Here is a 16699-nt window from a genome sequence, read left to right on the forward strand (position 1 = left end):
CTTTTATAGCATAATGTATAAATAGATATTTAAATTTGGCGTTAGCTGATAAGTAAAAATTTTAATTTTGAGAATGCATATCTAGACAGGTAAACTTAATCTCTACTGACAACTTAACAATCCAACTCGTCATCATTGTGTTTCGTGGACACATGACGCTGACTTGACACTTAATTTCTGGAGGTGTATATGATCATTTTGTAAGTTAAAGTGTTCAGATTATAACACAATGAAGACGAATTGAGTTATATATTTAGTTGTCCCTATTTAGACAAGTCCGGAGTCGGATCTCTAATCAAGGTGAGAGTCAAGTCCTGTATCGGGGTTAGGGTTAGGATTCAGGTCTCGAATTGTGGTCATGAAGCAGATCCTGGATTGCGTGTTGAGGTTAGGTACTGGGGCGGTATGGGGAGTCGGGTTGATGTTAGGGTCAAGTCGAGTCTCGGGTTGGAATTAATAGGGGCCCGTGTCCATATTAAAGGGTGGGAACTTGTGGGATAATATTTTTTTCTTACTAACCAAACATTTGAAAATAAGTAAGAAAATCACTTATATTTTAGCTAGAAAAACATTTTTCTTCTCACAAAACACACCCTAAGTTTAATTGTGGTTTATCAGAAAATGTCATATATCACTAAAAAAATATAGTAAATGTACGAGATTTCTACATTGTTAATCAGAGGTCTCAAATTAAAATTTTTAAAAATGAAAAAAATTCTTAATAGAGATCGCATCCCTCCTAATTAATCTTATACTTCACGAATTTGAATTAATTAAACGAGTGGTTTGATACACCAGATGATATTTTTTTTAAAAAACAATAATTATTACATGACATAGGGACACCAAGTTAAAATGTTACAAATAAGATAACCAATATTAGTCTATAAAGATGTGCTCTTTTCATTCCAATTCATGCATAGTTTCAAAAAGAAAACATGAAATTCTTGTTCCACAAAGTGCAATTCTTCTATTTATAAAATGAGATAAACTTTCCTCAAGATACAAATGAATTAGGAGGTTTAAGGAAGCTATGTGTTCAAAAAGAATTACTATGTAGAACCAAGAAAATCCCATTTTCTTGAATGGTCATCTCATGCCAACAATATATACACAAAAATAGCTAAAAATCATATGAAAATAGAGTGTTAATTAGTCTTTGTTAGAATGAATAGGAAGAGTCTAGCTAGTGATCGACGGAATATTTCAGTGAGTCAATGACTAACTTCAAACCTTATTATGTCTGAATTTCGAACTGCATTCAAACTCGATTCAACTTCAGATATGAATCAAATCTAAAAACAAAAATTTCAAATCCGCAATTTCAAACTTAAAAATAGAATAAGAGCCTATTTTATTTTATTTTTTTTCTCAAACTTTACTATGCTATGATGATTTGAGAAAATTGTGTCAAAAGTTTGGTCAAGATCCAAAGAAATTTAAGTAGAAAACATTATAGAGAATCTAGCTACCTTCCTATCCACTTCATTAAAGTTATTTAGCAGAAGAAGATTCCCCACAATCCCTTAAGCTCCCTTTAATATACTTTTTTTCTTTTCTGAAACATAATTTGTTCCTTTTTATAAGATCCCTCACTCTTACTTAGCTTTCCTTAATTTAGAGTCGTAGAATTGGAATTTCAGATATTCTTTTCTTTGAAGTAAATATTATATTCTTTTGCAAATGAATGAATTTGAATGTCTCTCTCCCAATTGATTGAATAGATTAGATATTCTCTCTATCACATACACACATTATATGTGCACTAAATTCTAGAAAACAATTATGCAACTTTTGAAGCAAATTAAGAAAAGTTTTTTTTTTGATTTTCCATATTCGATATTCGTATTAAGACCTAATTAAATTTGGATTCATACATTATAGGAATCATTTCTTGAGATGACGTTTTCAATAGAATTTTTTTCATTCCCAAAAACTCGAATTCGAAATATCTGATTAAGAGTGGAAGATACCAACCATCCCACAAAATTGATAAAGAAAGTGCTTTGGTGGATTGATACTTAAGCACCATCTTCAACAATATGTCCTCCTTTTTTCTCCCATGCTTACTATAACATGGTTTTGAAAAAAGATAGTAATAAATATGTAGCATTTTTTATCCTTCTCTAATTTTGATCTTTATGATAATTGAATCAAACATATTTAACCTTTTTTAAAAGCATAGTTAATATTTAATTAATTAAAATATATGTTGATTTTTGGTCATTCCTTTTTATAATCGAGTGTGTAGGCCAGCTTGTGCTCATCTAACCTAATTTCATAGGTATTTGTTATCTTCTACCAACACAAATAATTTTGTACACCAAGCGTTGGATAGATAAAAGAAATTACCTAGCATTTTTGATCCCTTAATTTATATAGAAATTAAAAAATGTACCAGTTGTACTATTTCTAGAACTGCATATTACTCTCAAATATGAAGTATTATCCAAACTTAACATAAAACATGAGTAATTATATGATGTAATGGTTAATAAATAGTTCGTTAAATTTATGAAGATTCAAAATAAGAGGATCAAATGTGCACATTTCAAATGATTGGAGGTTAAATATGTTCAGCCGAATATCATAAGGATTAAATCAACATTTATCAATATTTAAGGGACTAAAAGTGCAATTCCCCCCTCACCCCCCCCCCCCAAAAAAAAAAAAAAAAAATAGAAGAACAACGTAATGTGTGTATATGCTATTGGAAAACAAAGAAAAACTTTATAGTTAATTAAATCAACCATAGAAAAGGAATAATCAAGATTCACATTAATTTAAAGAATTGGTGCATTTGAATAATTTGTTTAAAAGTACATGTCCAAGTACTACTATCAACCCTATACACCATGAAAATAATTTAATTAGTATAGTTGAATTTGTTTATTTTCTTGAAAATGTTTTTGTTAGTGGCATACTGTCTGGAAGATACCCATTAAGCCCAAAAGGAGAATTATAATCAGAATCTTGAATAACACAACTTACTAGATGAATCTTTTGTAGCATATTATTAGTTAAACATGTAGAAAAATTGTAGGTTAAAGATTAAAAGAAGCTAAAAGGAAAAGGTAAACCCCATGAGAAGAATGAAGAAGAATTAAGAGAATATCATCTTTTATTTGAGTGATTATAGAATTTTATATAAAGACTGTCCTAAAGTACCAAAGGTTCCAAAATCACTCTTTTCTTTTCTCTAACCACATGACACCTAAATTGATTCCTTCTTTTACATCTCACACATTTTAACTTATACAAATTAACTTTTACATAGGAAACTAATTCTATTAAGTGGTTAGAGCATTGTGTTCATGGATAGATGAAGAATCGTGAACATAATAATTTTTGGGTAATAGGTTGGCACGAAATGATTCATTATGCTCGGACATAATTTAATCACACGTTAGAGATGATTTATAGACATTGAATTCTCACAAATAGAATGAAAGCGAGGTCTGTGTAATGATCAAGACCTCACAAATAACAATGTTCCCTCCTTATATATATGGAGTTTGGAATCCAAATGTAATCGTTGAGTGAATTATATATTTTGTATGTAAGTTGACACCTAAGGTGCACCCTTATTGTTGAGGTCTGGCTCGGTCTCCCAACTGTATATGGATAAATTTCTATTTTATACAGCTCTAACTGACAGAAGAAAGTTTAGAAGAAATGGAATAATTTAACAGTCGTCAATTGGGAGAGGTATAAGCTTGCTTCTTCACAAGCCTATCCGTCAAAAAACAAACCTTGATATCCATGGTTTAAGTTCTACAATTATTGACAGAAACAAAGAACATTTACACAATTAGGTCACGTGTAAAATTATTTTTGGTAAAATTTAATGGTAAGTATTAATTAGCAACATGATTATAAACTGAACTTCTATAACATGTTAAAATACACTGATAATTTTTTAAAAAAAAAAAAAAATTGTTCATGACAAATCCTAACCATATATACCTCAAGACAACCTACCCTTTCACACTTTCATGACTACCAACAAATAGCTTTTTGCCTTTACTCTTTGCAAGAAGTTACTATCCCTTCTTTTTCTTTTCTTTTTTTCTTGTTTTTTTTTCTTTTTTTCTTTATCCTTCCCTTTGCTTTTACTTTTCACTTTTATTTTCCTCTCTCAAGAATCTTTACTTTATTCTCCCTCGAACTCAACCCTCTAAAAAGACCACCATCCTCTTCACAAATTTTTGAATCCACCTTGTGTTCATAAACAAACAATTCTTCCCTTTTTTCCTCTCTATCTCATATACACCACTTGTGTTTCAAAAACCTAACAACTTTTTTTTAAATCATCTTCCTATTTGAACATGAAAACAAATCCATTTGTATTTTGAGAATTATATACGCGAAATATTTGAATTGACACTTGTACTAGCATCAAATTTTAAAGTCAAATCTTAAAATACCCTCGTTTTTTCGTGGTTTTGAAAAAATATATTGGCAATCATGAATATGGCATCATCAAATTCAGAACTAAGCCTTGAATGCAAACCACATCAAAGCTATTCTATGCTTTTGAAATCATTTGGGGAGAAAAATATTGATCAAACACAAAATCTTGAAGAATTCTTAGCTCGACTTGAAGAAGAAAGGGTCAAAATTGATGCATTCAAACGTGAACTTCCCCTTTGCATGCAACTTTTAACTAATGGTACGTAATTTATAATCTCTTCATTCTTTATCTTCTGGTACGTACTTATACTGACAGTGTAAATAATTTTTATACGACTGATGATATAGTTAATTAACTTGCTATAACAATTATTCAATTTTACCTTTTTGGGGGTTATTAATCCTTCTTCTTATGAATGTTCACTTGCTATTATCTTCTAAAAAAATTAAACTAAACTATTCTATTTTTAGTTTATCATAAGGTTGAAATGGCTTTCTTTGTGCACAAGTTTATGTATGAGATGTATCAAATCAATAATTAGACACAAAATTACCTAGTGGGTTAATTTCTTAATTATATCAAACCTGTTTTGATAACACTTTTTTGAGCAAAGAGTCTATCAAAAACAGTCTCTCTGCGTACATCCTACCCTCTTCATACTCCATTTGTGAGCTTATATTGCATATGTTGTTGTTGCAAGTCTAATATTGGTCCCTTCTTTTTTCTCTTTTTTTTTTTTTTGGAATTAACAGCTATGGAGGCTTCAAGGGAACAACTTCAATCCCATAGGGAAAATAATCATATTGGACATAGACCAGTTCTTGAAGAATTCATTCCACTTAAGAATAACAATGCAAGTCATGTTGAATTAGGAGCAGAAAAAATAGTAGCAAATAACACATCTACTATTGTTGATAATAAAGCAAATTGGATGACATCTGCCCAATTATGGAGTCCAGCAAGTGATCATCAAGAAACAAAGCAACAAGTACAAATATCCACTACTTGTAACAAAGAAAATGACCATCATAATATGGGATTTTCTGTGGGCCCAAAATTAGCTTTGGACAACAACAATTCTTCATGTCCAAGCCCAACAACACTAGCACTTGCTTCACCTAATAAACAAAATAATAATGAGACATTATTACAAGTGGAAGATCATAATAACAAGAATTTGGAAGTAGTGAATATTAATAATATTCAACAAGATTCTCAAGGCATTGGAGGTGGTACCAACAGCACAAGTACAAGTACTCAACAACAACAACAACCACATAGAAAGGCAAGAAGATGTTGGTCCCCTGATTTGCATAGGCGTTTTGTTAATGCTCTTCAAATGCTAGGTGGTTCTCAAGGTAAGATATTTGTGTCTAAATCAATCTCCTTTTTTAAAAAAATTTAAGTTATATGTACTGATGATGAAGGAGAGTCTAGGAGTAACGGTAAAGTTATTTTCATGTGACTTATAGATCACCGATTCAAACCGTAAAATGATTGGGTCGAATGGCTCTTCCCTAAATCATATGTGAACGTAAGATGTGTCGTGCATCAGACTGCTCTTTTAATTAATTATATGCACTAATTATGTAAAGAATATTACAGGCTCTGTATAGTTTAACTTTTAAGTGACCTGGTTATATTTTTAAAAGAAATTACATGATCAATACATATAAAAATAAAAAAATTAAAAACTTTCTCTTTTTGGTAAACCTATATATTTAGATATTTAAACTTGTTATAATCTAGTATTACAAGTACTCTTTATTGGTCTATCAAACTTTTAAAACTATTTGTATAGTCAAAAAGAATTATCATGTCATCATTTGGTTGTCTTCTTTTCTTACTTTGCAAGCAAGCAATCTAAATCTTTTGATATGTAATGATTTCAGTGGCCACACCAAAACAAATCAGAGAGTTGATGAAGGTTGATGGATTGACCAATGATGAAGTTAAAAGTCATTTGCAGGTACATGTTAACCAATAGTAACCCCCCCCCCCCCAATCTCCCAAGAAAACTAATCCTCCCACACTTAAGTGATATACTCTTATAATCCTATAAATATCATGACATATTTAAAACAATTCGTTTTGATTTAATAATACAGAAGTACAGACTTCACACTCGAAGACCAAGTCCAAGCCCACAAGCAACAACAGCACCACCCCACCTAGTGGTTTTAGGTGGCATATGGGTTCCACCAGAGTACGCGGCCGCAGCCGCACACGGTGGTGCACCACCTGCAGCTGCATTTTATGGACCACATTCAACTAGCCATGCACCATCACCTCACTATATTGCTGCGGCCCCACAAGCAGTAGCTCAAGAGTTCTATAGTACGCCACAACCGTTACAATCACTCCACCACCTTCAACACCATCAACAATTGTACCATCATGGTAACCACATGTACAAGCCACCTTCAAAATCACATTCTCATAGCTCACCTGGGTCTGACGTCCGAGGAACCGGTCAGCACGGTGACCGATCATCGGAGAGTATCGAAGACGGCAAATCGGAGAGTTGTAGTAGTGAAAATGGAGAGAAAAAGGTTGTGGTACACAAATTCTAGCAATTTTATGTGATTTTAACTTAGTTTAATTTAGTGATAATTTATTAAGATTAGGTTTAGATAAATAATTAGAAGGTTCTTGTTGTTGAAGGGGAAAAAAAACTGCTTCCTTTTTTTATAGTACTACTCAAGGGAAAGGGTAAAAAGGGAATAATGAAAAAGGTAGTGTTTGTTTTGTTTGAGATTCCCGTTGTATGCTTCAATATCCTTATTGGATAAAGTTTGAAAAATCAGATTTATTTGGTTTTCTTGGCATTTTGTGGGTCTTTTTGACAATTTTGTCCTTTTGCTCAGTTGAGAAATTGACCTTACTTTTTAATTCAAAAATAAATACTTCTATCACTTGCACTCACATGATACTTGATAAGCTTACTCTCTTTCATTTCATGTGACGTACGTGACAATGATGTTAAATTTAAGTTTGGAGTTTAATAAAGATGTTAATTTTTTACTTTTAAAAATATATTAGTGATACTTGAAAAATAAAGAGTTAATACATAAATATGACTTTTAACTTGGATTCAATTTATAATTATGACATCTAATTTTATTAGTGTGTAAGTAGCCATTTTAACTATCCAAAACTTAAACAAATAAATAAATTATCGAAAATTCCATTGAATGAAACCTCGCGTTAAGGATAAACCTCATATGTTCTATATGGCGTCCTACGTGTATTTTGCCACGTAGGACACGTGTGTCTACTTGTTTAATTTTATACAAGTTTTAGTGCCTACTTATACACAACCAAAATTGAAGGACATAGTGTCACGCTCCGAGAGGGTACCTTAGGCGTGACCGGCACTCAGAAACCATCTCTGGCTTCCGAGAGAACCACTTGGTCTCATTACTCATTTGTTCATCAGCGGAAGACTTAAGAATACTAATGTGGGTTTGTCATCATCAACATCAAAGGAAAAATAGATAATTCTTAGAAGAAGTAGTTTCTAAGGAGAACTACTCCGATTATATCATCAAACTCTGTCTATGAAGCCTCTAATACTCTTAGATGGTGCCAATGACATGTCCATGACTACCTTAAAAGAAACATAATACTCAAAAATAATAAAAGGATAGAGAGTTCCTCCGAATACAAGAAGGACTCACCAAATAGCTGAAAAATAATGATCTTCAACGATGCGCCTGTTGAGGATCTCTAACACCTGTATCTGCATCATAAAATGATGCAGGTTGAATGACGTCAGTACGTGGAATGTACGAGTATGTAAAATGGCAGGAAGGTAAGGACATATATCAAGAAATTCCTCTTAGGAAAACTCAGCTCAGAACTCAACATCATCTCAACATTAATATGTAATGCAAATTTAAAATAATAATAAGAAATGCTTACTCAGTTGGGAGTTTCTCTAACCAACAACCATTACTTATGAGCTAGCGATGATACAACGAGGCGATATCGTTGCCACATCCATCCAATACCTTGCCAGGGTAAAGGACATCACTAACTCGGATCCACTCATCAAAGTCCTCTTTTTGGGACTTAAGAGGCATAGCCTCCATCCTACGCTGGCTACGTAGTTCTGGGGTTTGAGTCAATTAAACTCTTACCCAACTCGGTGCTCAATACTACTCCCAAAATATGTGCTCATATTAAACTCATCATTTAGTCTCATTGGACTTTAATTTAAATCATCAAACTCATTCATTACCTCTTCATCAATTATTATACTTCAAAAACATCATTTACATCTCATCAAAATATTTTGCTCAAAACATCATTTACTCAAATTCATTCAAACTCAACTCTTTTGCTCTTTCAAAACTCAATAAAATACATATATAGTATTAATTCATATCGCTTTTTTTATCAATGAAAATATTTAAAAAGCCAACATATTTACTCAAAACATGTGTAAAAATATTCATGAACATCAAATCAATTAGAATTCATGGAAAAGTAGCCATGAATAATAATTTCAATAATATAAGAGATAACAATAATAATAATATTAATGCATAAATATATCTAACTCAATAGAAGAATAATTTATTCATTTAGAATTCAAGATTTGGATAAAACTCAACTATAACTCAATTATAAATAATTTAACTATTGGGCGCATGGACGAACTCAATCCAATGCTATTAAAGTCTTACATACCTTAAATTCGAAGCTTTACTCTGAATTGAAACACTCTTGGACCCCTAGCCTTTTCGTCTCGTCGGAGCGTTTTGTATACTATCCGGAGTATAAGAATCACCGGAGTAGTATTTTTTTATACTACTAAAACTAAAACTATATTTGAGAATGAATAAATAAGTATATAGAGAGAAGAGTTGCTTAAGAAAGCTTGATGAATAAAATGAGAAAAAGGTGGGTATTTATAGGTGGGAAAGAGGGACCTAACAATAAATAAAATAATTATAAAGAAAAATCTGAAAATTTAATGAAATATATTGATGTCATGAGTGATGTCAAATGGAGGACGATTGATGTCATGAGTGATGTCAAATGGAGGACGATTGATGTCATGAGTGATGTCAAATGTATCTAGATATTTCTATGGTAGGTGAGATGAGATCTCTTTTAACGGAATATCCATTTTCGAAGCTGCGTTTGAACAAGATAAATTCCTTATTAGGATTTGATGTCTCATAAGAATTGTAGATATAGAAGTCTAGTTTCAGTTGGTTCAACAATTTGGAGCATGCTACATCGAGATATGAATTTTATTCTACAAACACTTCATTCCGTCACAGCACTATATCTTGCAAAGATTGATTTATTTGATCTACTTAAACTCCAAATCTTAAGATATATTCTCATGAAAGTTGTAGGTAATGATGTTGTGGTTACTCAGAAATTTGGTTCACCTAATTTAGACCATTCTATGAAAAGTTATGCCCAAAATATAAAAGTTGTATCATTTTTGTCGAGAATTGAAATACCGACATACAATGTTTTAGGGGTTGTTACACATAGATGATAGAAGCCAATTGAAAAGATATATTTATGTATTATGCCAAAAATAAAATTAGTGATTAACAAAAAAAAAATATAACAGTCAAACATGTCTACCTATGTCGGAATAATTTTAGAGGTGGAATGTCTAAAATTTCATATGACTAAACTTCAGACATTGGTTGAGGTTCAGTCAATTTTGTTTGAATTTTTATCATATAAAATTAAAATTTAATTATTTTTGTCTGACTTCAATCATATATGGTTGAATTCAATCAGCTACATCTTTTTTTAACTTCAGCCACTTTTACTTAGTTCGATAACTTTTATCTGAAACTTATACACATATAATAAAAATTCAACTACTTTCTCACTTTCACTTCAGCATATATAGTTTCAAACACTACATGTTTGAAATTGTTATCAAGTGCTACACATAAAAATGAACTAAAAATTGAATACACATTAAATAGTGATGTCCAAATATGATACCTCGTAGAAATTTTTTTATGTTAGTTATGACTGATTTGTACTTTTGCCTCTATTTTTGTGTTAGTCTTTAGTTTTTGTTTGTCAAGTTAAATAACTTTTTTGTAGGATATAAATTTATATTATCACATCATAATATTTCACAAGTTATGCTTTTCACTTTTGATGAACTTATGACTTGCTAGGCATAAGTTCGATTTCTTGGGAAAAAAATTTAAAGATTAACCTATTTGAAATGCTATAATTAAATATTAGCTCATTTGAAGGACAAATTGTGGCAAATAAATGGTTAAATCCACCCACCCCCACCTTTAGAGCTGCCAATTTGGATCACTCCAGACCATTCAGGCTGGTCATACAAGCTTTGAAACTTTATGGGTCAGGCCGGAGTGGCCACTATTTTGGCGGGCCAAAAAACAGTTAGCCCAACTCATAACTATGTGGGTTACGGGTCACATCGGGCCAACCTATTTTTTTAAAAGAATATATTTTTTATAATTTAAATTTAATTTTAAAATATTAACATAAATATCAACATGATAGCATTATATGATGTTTACTACTTATTAACAAAGTCTCAAATTCATAAATAAAATAATATTAATAACATTATTAAGTTTGACTTCAAGTAAAGATTTGGTTATTTGACTTCAATCTGAAATCATTGTCATTTTATGTATGGTTTAAGACTTCAAGTTTTGACACCTCTTGTTATTTTTAATATTTTATTTTATTTTTTATTTGACCCACAAGTCAATCTAACCTATATTGCTCAAGCTCTATACACTAGCGGGCTTATCTGAATCATGCTTAAAAATCATAGGAAAACTTACATAAATATATAATATTATAAAAATATTTATCATTTATAGCAATAAAAAAAATCACTGAACACTTATAATACAGTTTTAATACATATTGCAGAGAACTATTTATAAAACATATATAATACAAGTTTTATAGATAGATAATACATTTATCACATAATTTAATAGATTTATAATACATTATGTCAATTTCTTACTACACAAACATAATATATATTTTAAAACACTTATAATACATTTATATTGTATGCATAATTCACTTTTAATACAAGTGTAGATTTATCATAATATTTCTATGTATGGCTATAAATTGTAATAAATAAAAAATATCGCTAAAATCAGTAATTAATTTTTAAAAAGCACTCAATTAAATAATTTTTCCAAAATCATATTCTTAAATGGGCTCTAAAAATTTCAGCACATCCCTTACAAATGAGTTGGGCCGGACTGACTTAACAGGTCTAGCCCTTATTAATGGCTCTACCCACCTATTTAGATGCTTTAAGCCCATAATTCTTTGGATTGGGATAACACTACATACAAAAATTGGGCTTTAATGATTTGAGAATTTTCTTCCATATTTATTTCCTATCCATATTCCCGTTTGGTTCTTACTTCAATGATTTGAGAATTTTCTTTCATATTTATTTCCTTCCCAAAATTCTGCGCATAGCGGGAGCTTAAGTGCACCGGACTTTCCTTTAAAATTTATTTTTTATAATAATTAGACTCAGGTGATGACAAAATTATGTTGAGAAAAAAATTGCTCCAAATAATTATAACTCAGATATAAGGTTGTCAGTATTTCATCTTTTTTTTTTTTTAGTTATACTGCTCTCTTAACTATTTCAAATAGTTGACCCAGCTAATTTAAATTCACGTCAAATAAGTATGAAGGAGGAATAAAATGTGCTCTATCAAAAAAAAATCTATTCTTAAAACTCGAACCGCAATACTTTTAAAATTAAATTAAATGAATGAAGGATTTCACTCATCCCAGCCCATCCATTCATTTCGTTGTACTAAAGGTTCAAAAATAATGCATTAGTGACTATACATGAGATATCCAACTCATTGAACTAAAAAAAAAATCATTTATAATTCATCATGGAAACGTAAATTGTCCTTTCTCAATCAACTATTACTATGATTAAGATAGAACTAATATTAAAAGGGTAATATTGTATGTACGTTAAGGTTGATTCAATAATCAGAAATTTGTTGATTCGACTAGTTAAATTCACATTGTAGCACATCCATCCGTTTATTCGTACTTTAAAGTTCAAAATAATGCACTAATAGTGACTACACATGAGATGCAACTCATTGTTGAAAGGGTAAAAAAAAAAGCAATCATTTTTCATCATGGAAACTGTTATTTCACTATCAATTACTACTATGATTAATAACTAATGTCAAAACGGATAATATTACATGCAGGGCAGAGCAATCTATCGAGAGAATCCCCTTCGGCGAAAAATTATATTATTTATACATGGTAACAATATTTTTTTTATGTATATATAGTAGATGTCGAACCCTCCTTCGGCAAGTTCATGTGTCTACTTGTTCAAATTTTGAACCCTTTAAATCAAAATCTTGACTCCGCTATTGATTACATGTACGTTCAAGTTTTATTCAATAATCAAAAATTCATTGACTCGATTAGTTAGAATTCACGCCAAGTAAGTGTACTAAGATGGTTAAAATACTTCATGTCAAAAAAAAATTTAAAACTCAAACTCGATACTTTTAATTAAGGATAGCGAGATTCCACTCATTCTAGTATTAGTGAATACACATGAGATCCAACAAATTGAAGGGGATGGGAAAAATCATTTTTCATCATGGGAACTCATGTCCTTTCACCATCAATTACTACTATGATTAAGAACTAATGTCGAAAGGGTAATGATTACTAGTATCAATAAATACATTATAAATCAGAACATGCAAATTCTCATGATATATTCCTCAAGGAGAGGCAAAAGGAATGTCAAGATTTTATTACAAGATAGTTTGATTAGACTAAAAGTCATAAAATGCATTGCCTTTAATTATATATATTGTGCTTTGCACTTTGCAGTTGCAATGAGTAGCCTTTTTTCCCCCTCTGGCAAATTGTGACAAAATAGTTTTCAAGCACTTAGGTCCAATCACTATAATGCTCTTATAAAGGTTGTATATATATGTACACATCTTACAACTTTAATTTCTTTGCAACAAGTGTGGTGGGATCAATTCCAGCAAACCAATTTTTGTCTCCTTTTAAAAGGAAAAAGAAAAGAAAAGAAAGAAGATTCAGAATCTAAATTCACTGAGTTTATTTTTAAAATTAGGTAAAACATTTAAAAGATATTCTCAAGATTAAAGTTTGAAAAGATCAAACAATGATAAAGGATGAATTTAAAACACAATAGGTAGAGCTACCTTAACTTAATGTACCTAACTAATTATCCCATTATTAAATTTAATGTCATTTATTTGACGTAAATTTAAATTTGATACTTCATTCATTTCAGTTTACATGATATTTTTTTTTATATGAGGGTATTCAATAGTGGGCCTATCTTAAGGTAAGAGGTGATTGAAAAAGGGGAAGTTGGTCCTCTTACATAACCGTAATAGTTCGTTTTTTCGAAGTAGCTGAACAATGGAACCGGCTGGTATAGAATCAGCATTCATTCAACTAGAAAAAAATGATAATTTGAAAACAATTTAGTGAAGGACCGATCCTTTTGCGCCAATACTATTGAGAGACTGGTACTTGATTGCTCACGAGCAACATATAGACTAAGATTGTCCACTTTACGCTTAATGAAAAACTTTTATAGGCACATAAATATTAAGAAATGGTTAAAATTATAAATTTGAAAAATATAATAACCACACAAATATTATGTTATATTTCTATTTACGTAATATATATAATTATTGAGTTTGAATGAACAGTGTTGCATCCTCCACTTCTCGAAGGAGGGGGGAAATTATGATTTAATAACTTTCAGTAGATTGTGCTATCATTGAAGAGTTGAAAGTTTTAACCTTCACGTCTTTTAAAACCATTATTATAAAAAGTAAAAAAAATGGAAAGAACAAAGATATGCATCTTTTAAGGTAATCAATGGTTGATTAATGTAAAAGTTTGTTAGTGTAAATCTGTCATCCCATGCGGTTGGATAAAATGCGTGCCACCCGTTTTTATTTCCCTTATCAATAAAATATATGATAAGAATAAAAGAAAGACGGTAAAAAATTATGATGAGCCGATAAATATTTTATTTTATTTTTAACTAAAAATTTCCAGCTAAAATTTGAATAATAAAACAAAATCACGCATCTCTTTCTTTGGTGTATGACGCTAACACCTTATTTGTTTGTATTTAATGGATATTTAAATTTTAATTATTTAGACTTAGCTTATTAATTGCATTTATTTAAGGGCAAATGATTTAAATTTCATTAGTTTAGGGCTTGATTATGTGTCTTCCGTTGAGTTTTCAAAATTACTATTTGTGTCAGATTTTGGTCCTCAAATACATGTATCATGGTATGTTTAGATATATGAGGTCAAAATTATGTGTAATTTATTCTAGACACATTATACGCAAGTGGATTCACATGTATCTAGAGTGAGTCTCTCGCTCACCTTTCTCCCACTTCGCCCGCCCATGTATTTAGAATGTATTTGGTATCCCAAATTAGCAGATACATGTATTTAGTGTGATTTGCATGTATCTGGAGTATGTTAAAGTTTATTTGTGCAAAATCTATTTTTCGAACAAAATAACTTCAAAAAAAAATCATACAAATTAAATAATGAAATATACAATAAGAAGTAGATGAAAAGGAAGAAGAGGCAAGTCCTCTGAATTCACAGAGTTTCCTTAAGGAAATCATTCCCCTCGAGTACCCGTGGTTATGAAATATATTCTCCCAGGATAAACTGACTCACGATAAATTAATAACGGTACCTCAAATTAGTTGTTCAGCAAATCACTCAATGGCTTGTAATCACACTTGAAGTTTTAGAAAAGCAGAAACTTTTTCTTACTATGTAGTATTTTTTTTCTTCTGGTGAAATTCTTTCAAAAAACTTATATTTATATCTGAGAAAGATTCAGATATTTATAGGCTATAAGTGAGCACAATGATTCATCATGACATTTGAAAAGGTAATCTAGAAATATGAAAGGTTGCATTCATGCACTTTCACATTTTTAATTCACCAATCTTTATTCTATGTACCATTATCCATTCATACATTGTACAATGAACCCAACAGATTATACTAATTCGCTTGCCCACCTCCCTCCTATCTCGCTCGCCTCTCCTTCTCTCACTCGCCTCTCTCTCTCTATGTAGAGTGTATCTGGTAGCAAAAATACATGTATCTAGGTGTAATTGACTTGAAATATGGTATAAAATTATTAATTAGTGAGATAGTATGTAATTATTTCAAACTATAAGAAGAATTAGCAAATATGATTAGATTTTTTGTGCAATTAGATAATTTTTTCTTATTTTAAAGGTCAAAAATTTAGTTATTCAGATTTAGCTCATTAAGTGAATTTGTTTTGTTTCCTTATAAAATCTCTTAATGAGTCTGAATAATTTTAAATAAATCATATATATAAAAGAGTCTTAATATCATTCAGATTTATTGAAATAATATATATTATTACGCAAAAGCATTCACGCCTCTAAGCTTCTCTTCTCGATAAAATTTTCACGCTGCTCACTTTCTTGCTCAATCAAGTATCATTTTTTCTCCCCTTGATTTGATAAGTTTTCATAATCTTAATTGGGAAGGCTTTTTAAAAAAATAAAAATAAATTCTCATTCAGGTTTTGTATTTGTATTGGAGTCCTATAAAGTTGCAATTCGCACATTGTAAGATTCACTTTTAAGGATCAACACTTTCAATAAAATTTTATAACATTCTCAGAAATTGAAATTCAAAACTTTTAATTAAGAATGACAAAATTTCGTTCATCCACCACAATCTATATTTACACCCCATTTTCATTTTTTATTTTTTAAAAAGCTTGAATTCATAGCCACCACTACCATTACTTTGTTGTTTATATAAAAAGCCTATTACTCTTTGCCTTTTGCTCTCACTCTTTTAATAAACTCTTCTGCCTCTCTATATTTGTGTCCTCTCAGATCTACAACAACAAAGTAATTAAGAGAAAAAGCAAAGACATCCTTTTGCAGAGAAAATAAATATTAACTTTTGTATGGAATCTTATAATTATTTATTTATTCAATTCTTTTACTTGTATATTTAATCTTCATTGTTTTTGTATATATTAAATATAAAAGCCTGCTGATGAAGGAAAAAATAATATTTTCTATACTGCATGCTTAAAGCTCTTTTTTAGTCTTTAGCTTCTCTTTCTTTTAAATAATAAAAAGTTCTCTTTTTCCTTAAAGGTAGTGAGTGAGTGCAACTATTTTTTTTTTTGTG

General features: G+C 30.4%; 1 protein-coding gene across 1 annotated transcript; it reads left to right on the plus strand.

Moving 5' to 3' along the window:
* The first annotated feature begins 4211 nt into the window (after positions 1-4211).
* Positions 4212-7242, plus strand: LOC129871593 (myb family transcription factor EFM). The gene is made up of 4 exons (XM_055946549.1): positions 4212-4672; positions 5167-5772; positions 6307-6383; positions 6523-7242. The coding sequence occupies exons 1-4, from the start codon at positions 4468-4470 to the stop codon at positions 6985-6987; spliced, it is 1353 nt and encodes a 450-aa protein (XP_055802524.1). The 5' UTR covers positions 4212-4467; the 3' UTR covers positions 6988-7242.
* Positions 7243-16699: the final 9457 nt, after the last annotated feature.

This window comes from Solanum dulcamara, chromosome 10 (assembly GCF_947179165.1).
Source record: "Solanum dulcamara chromosome 10, daSolDulc1.2, whole genome shotgun sequence".
Taxonomy (NCBI): domain Eukaryota; kingdom Viridiplantae; phylum Streptophyta; class Magnoliopsida; order Solanales; family Solanaceae; genus Solanum; species Solanum dulcamara.

What these genes read in the sequence shown, in the direction of transcription:
- LOC129871593 (XM_055946549.1), top strand. Translation starts at nt 4,468, where the DNA reads ATGAATATGGCATCATCAAATTCAGAACTAAGCCTTGAATGCAAACCA. An exon ending in CATGCAACTTTTAACTAATG is followed by an intron (nt 4,673 to 5,166) that starts GTACGTAATTTA and finishes TGGAATTAACAG; the next exon opens with CTATGGAGGCTTCAAGGGAA. An exon ending in AAGTTAAAAGTCATTTGCAG is followed by an intron (nt 6,384 to 6,522) that starts GTACATGTTAAC and finishes TTAATAATACAG; the next exon opens with AAGTACAGACTTCACACTCG.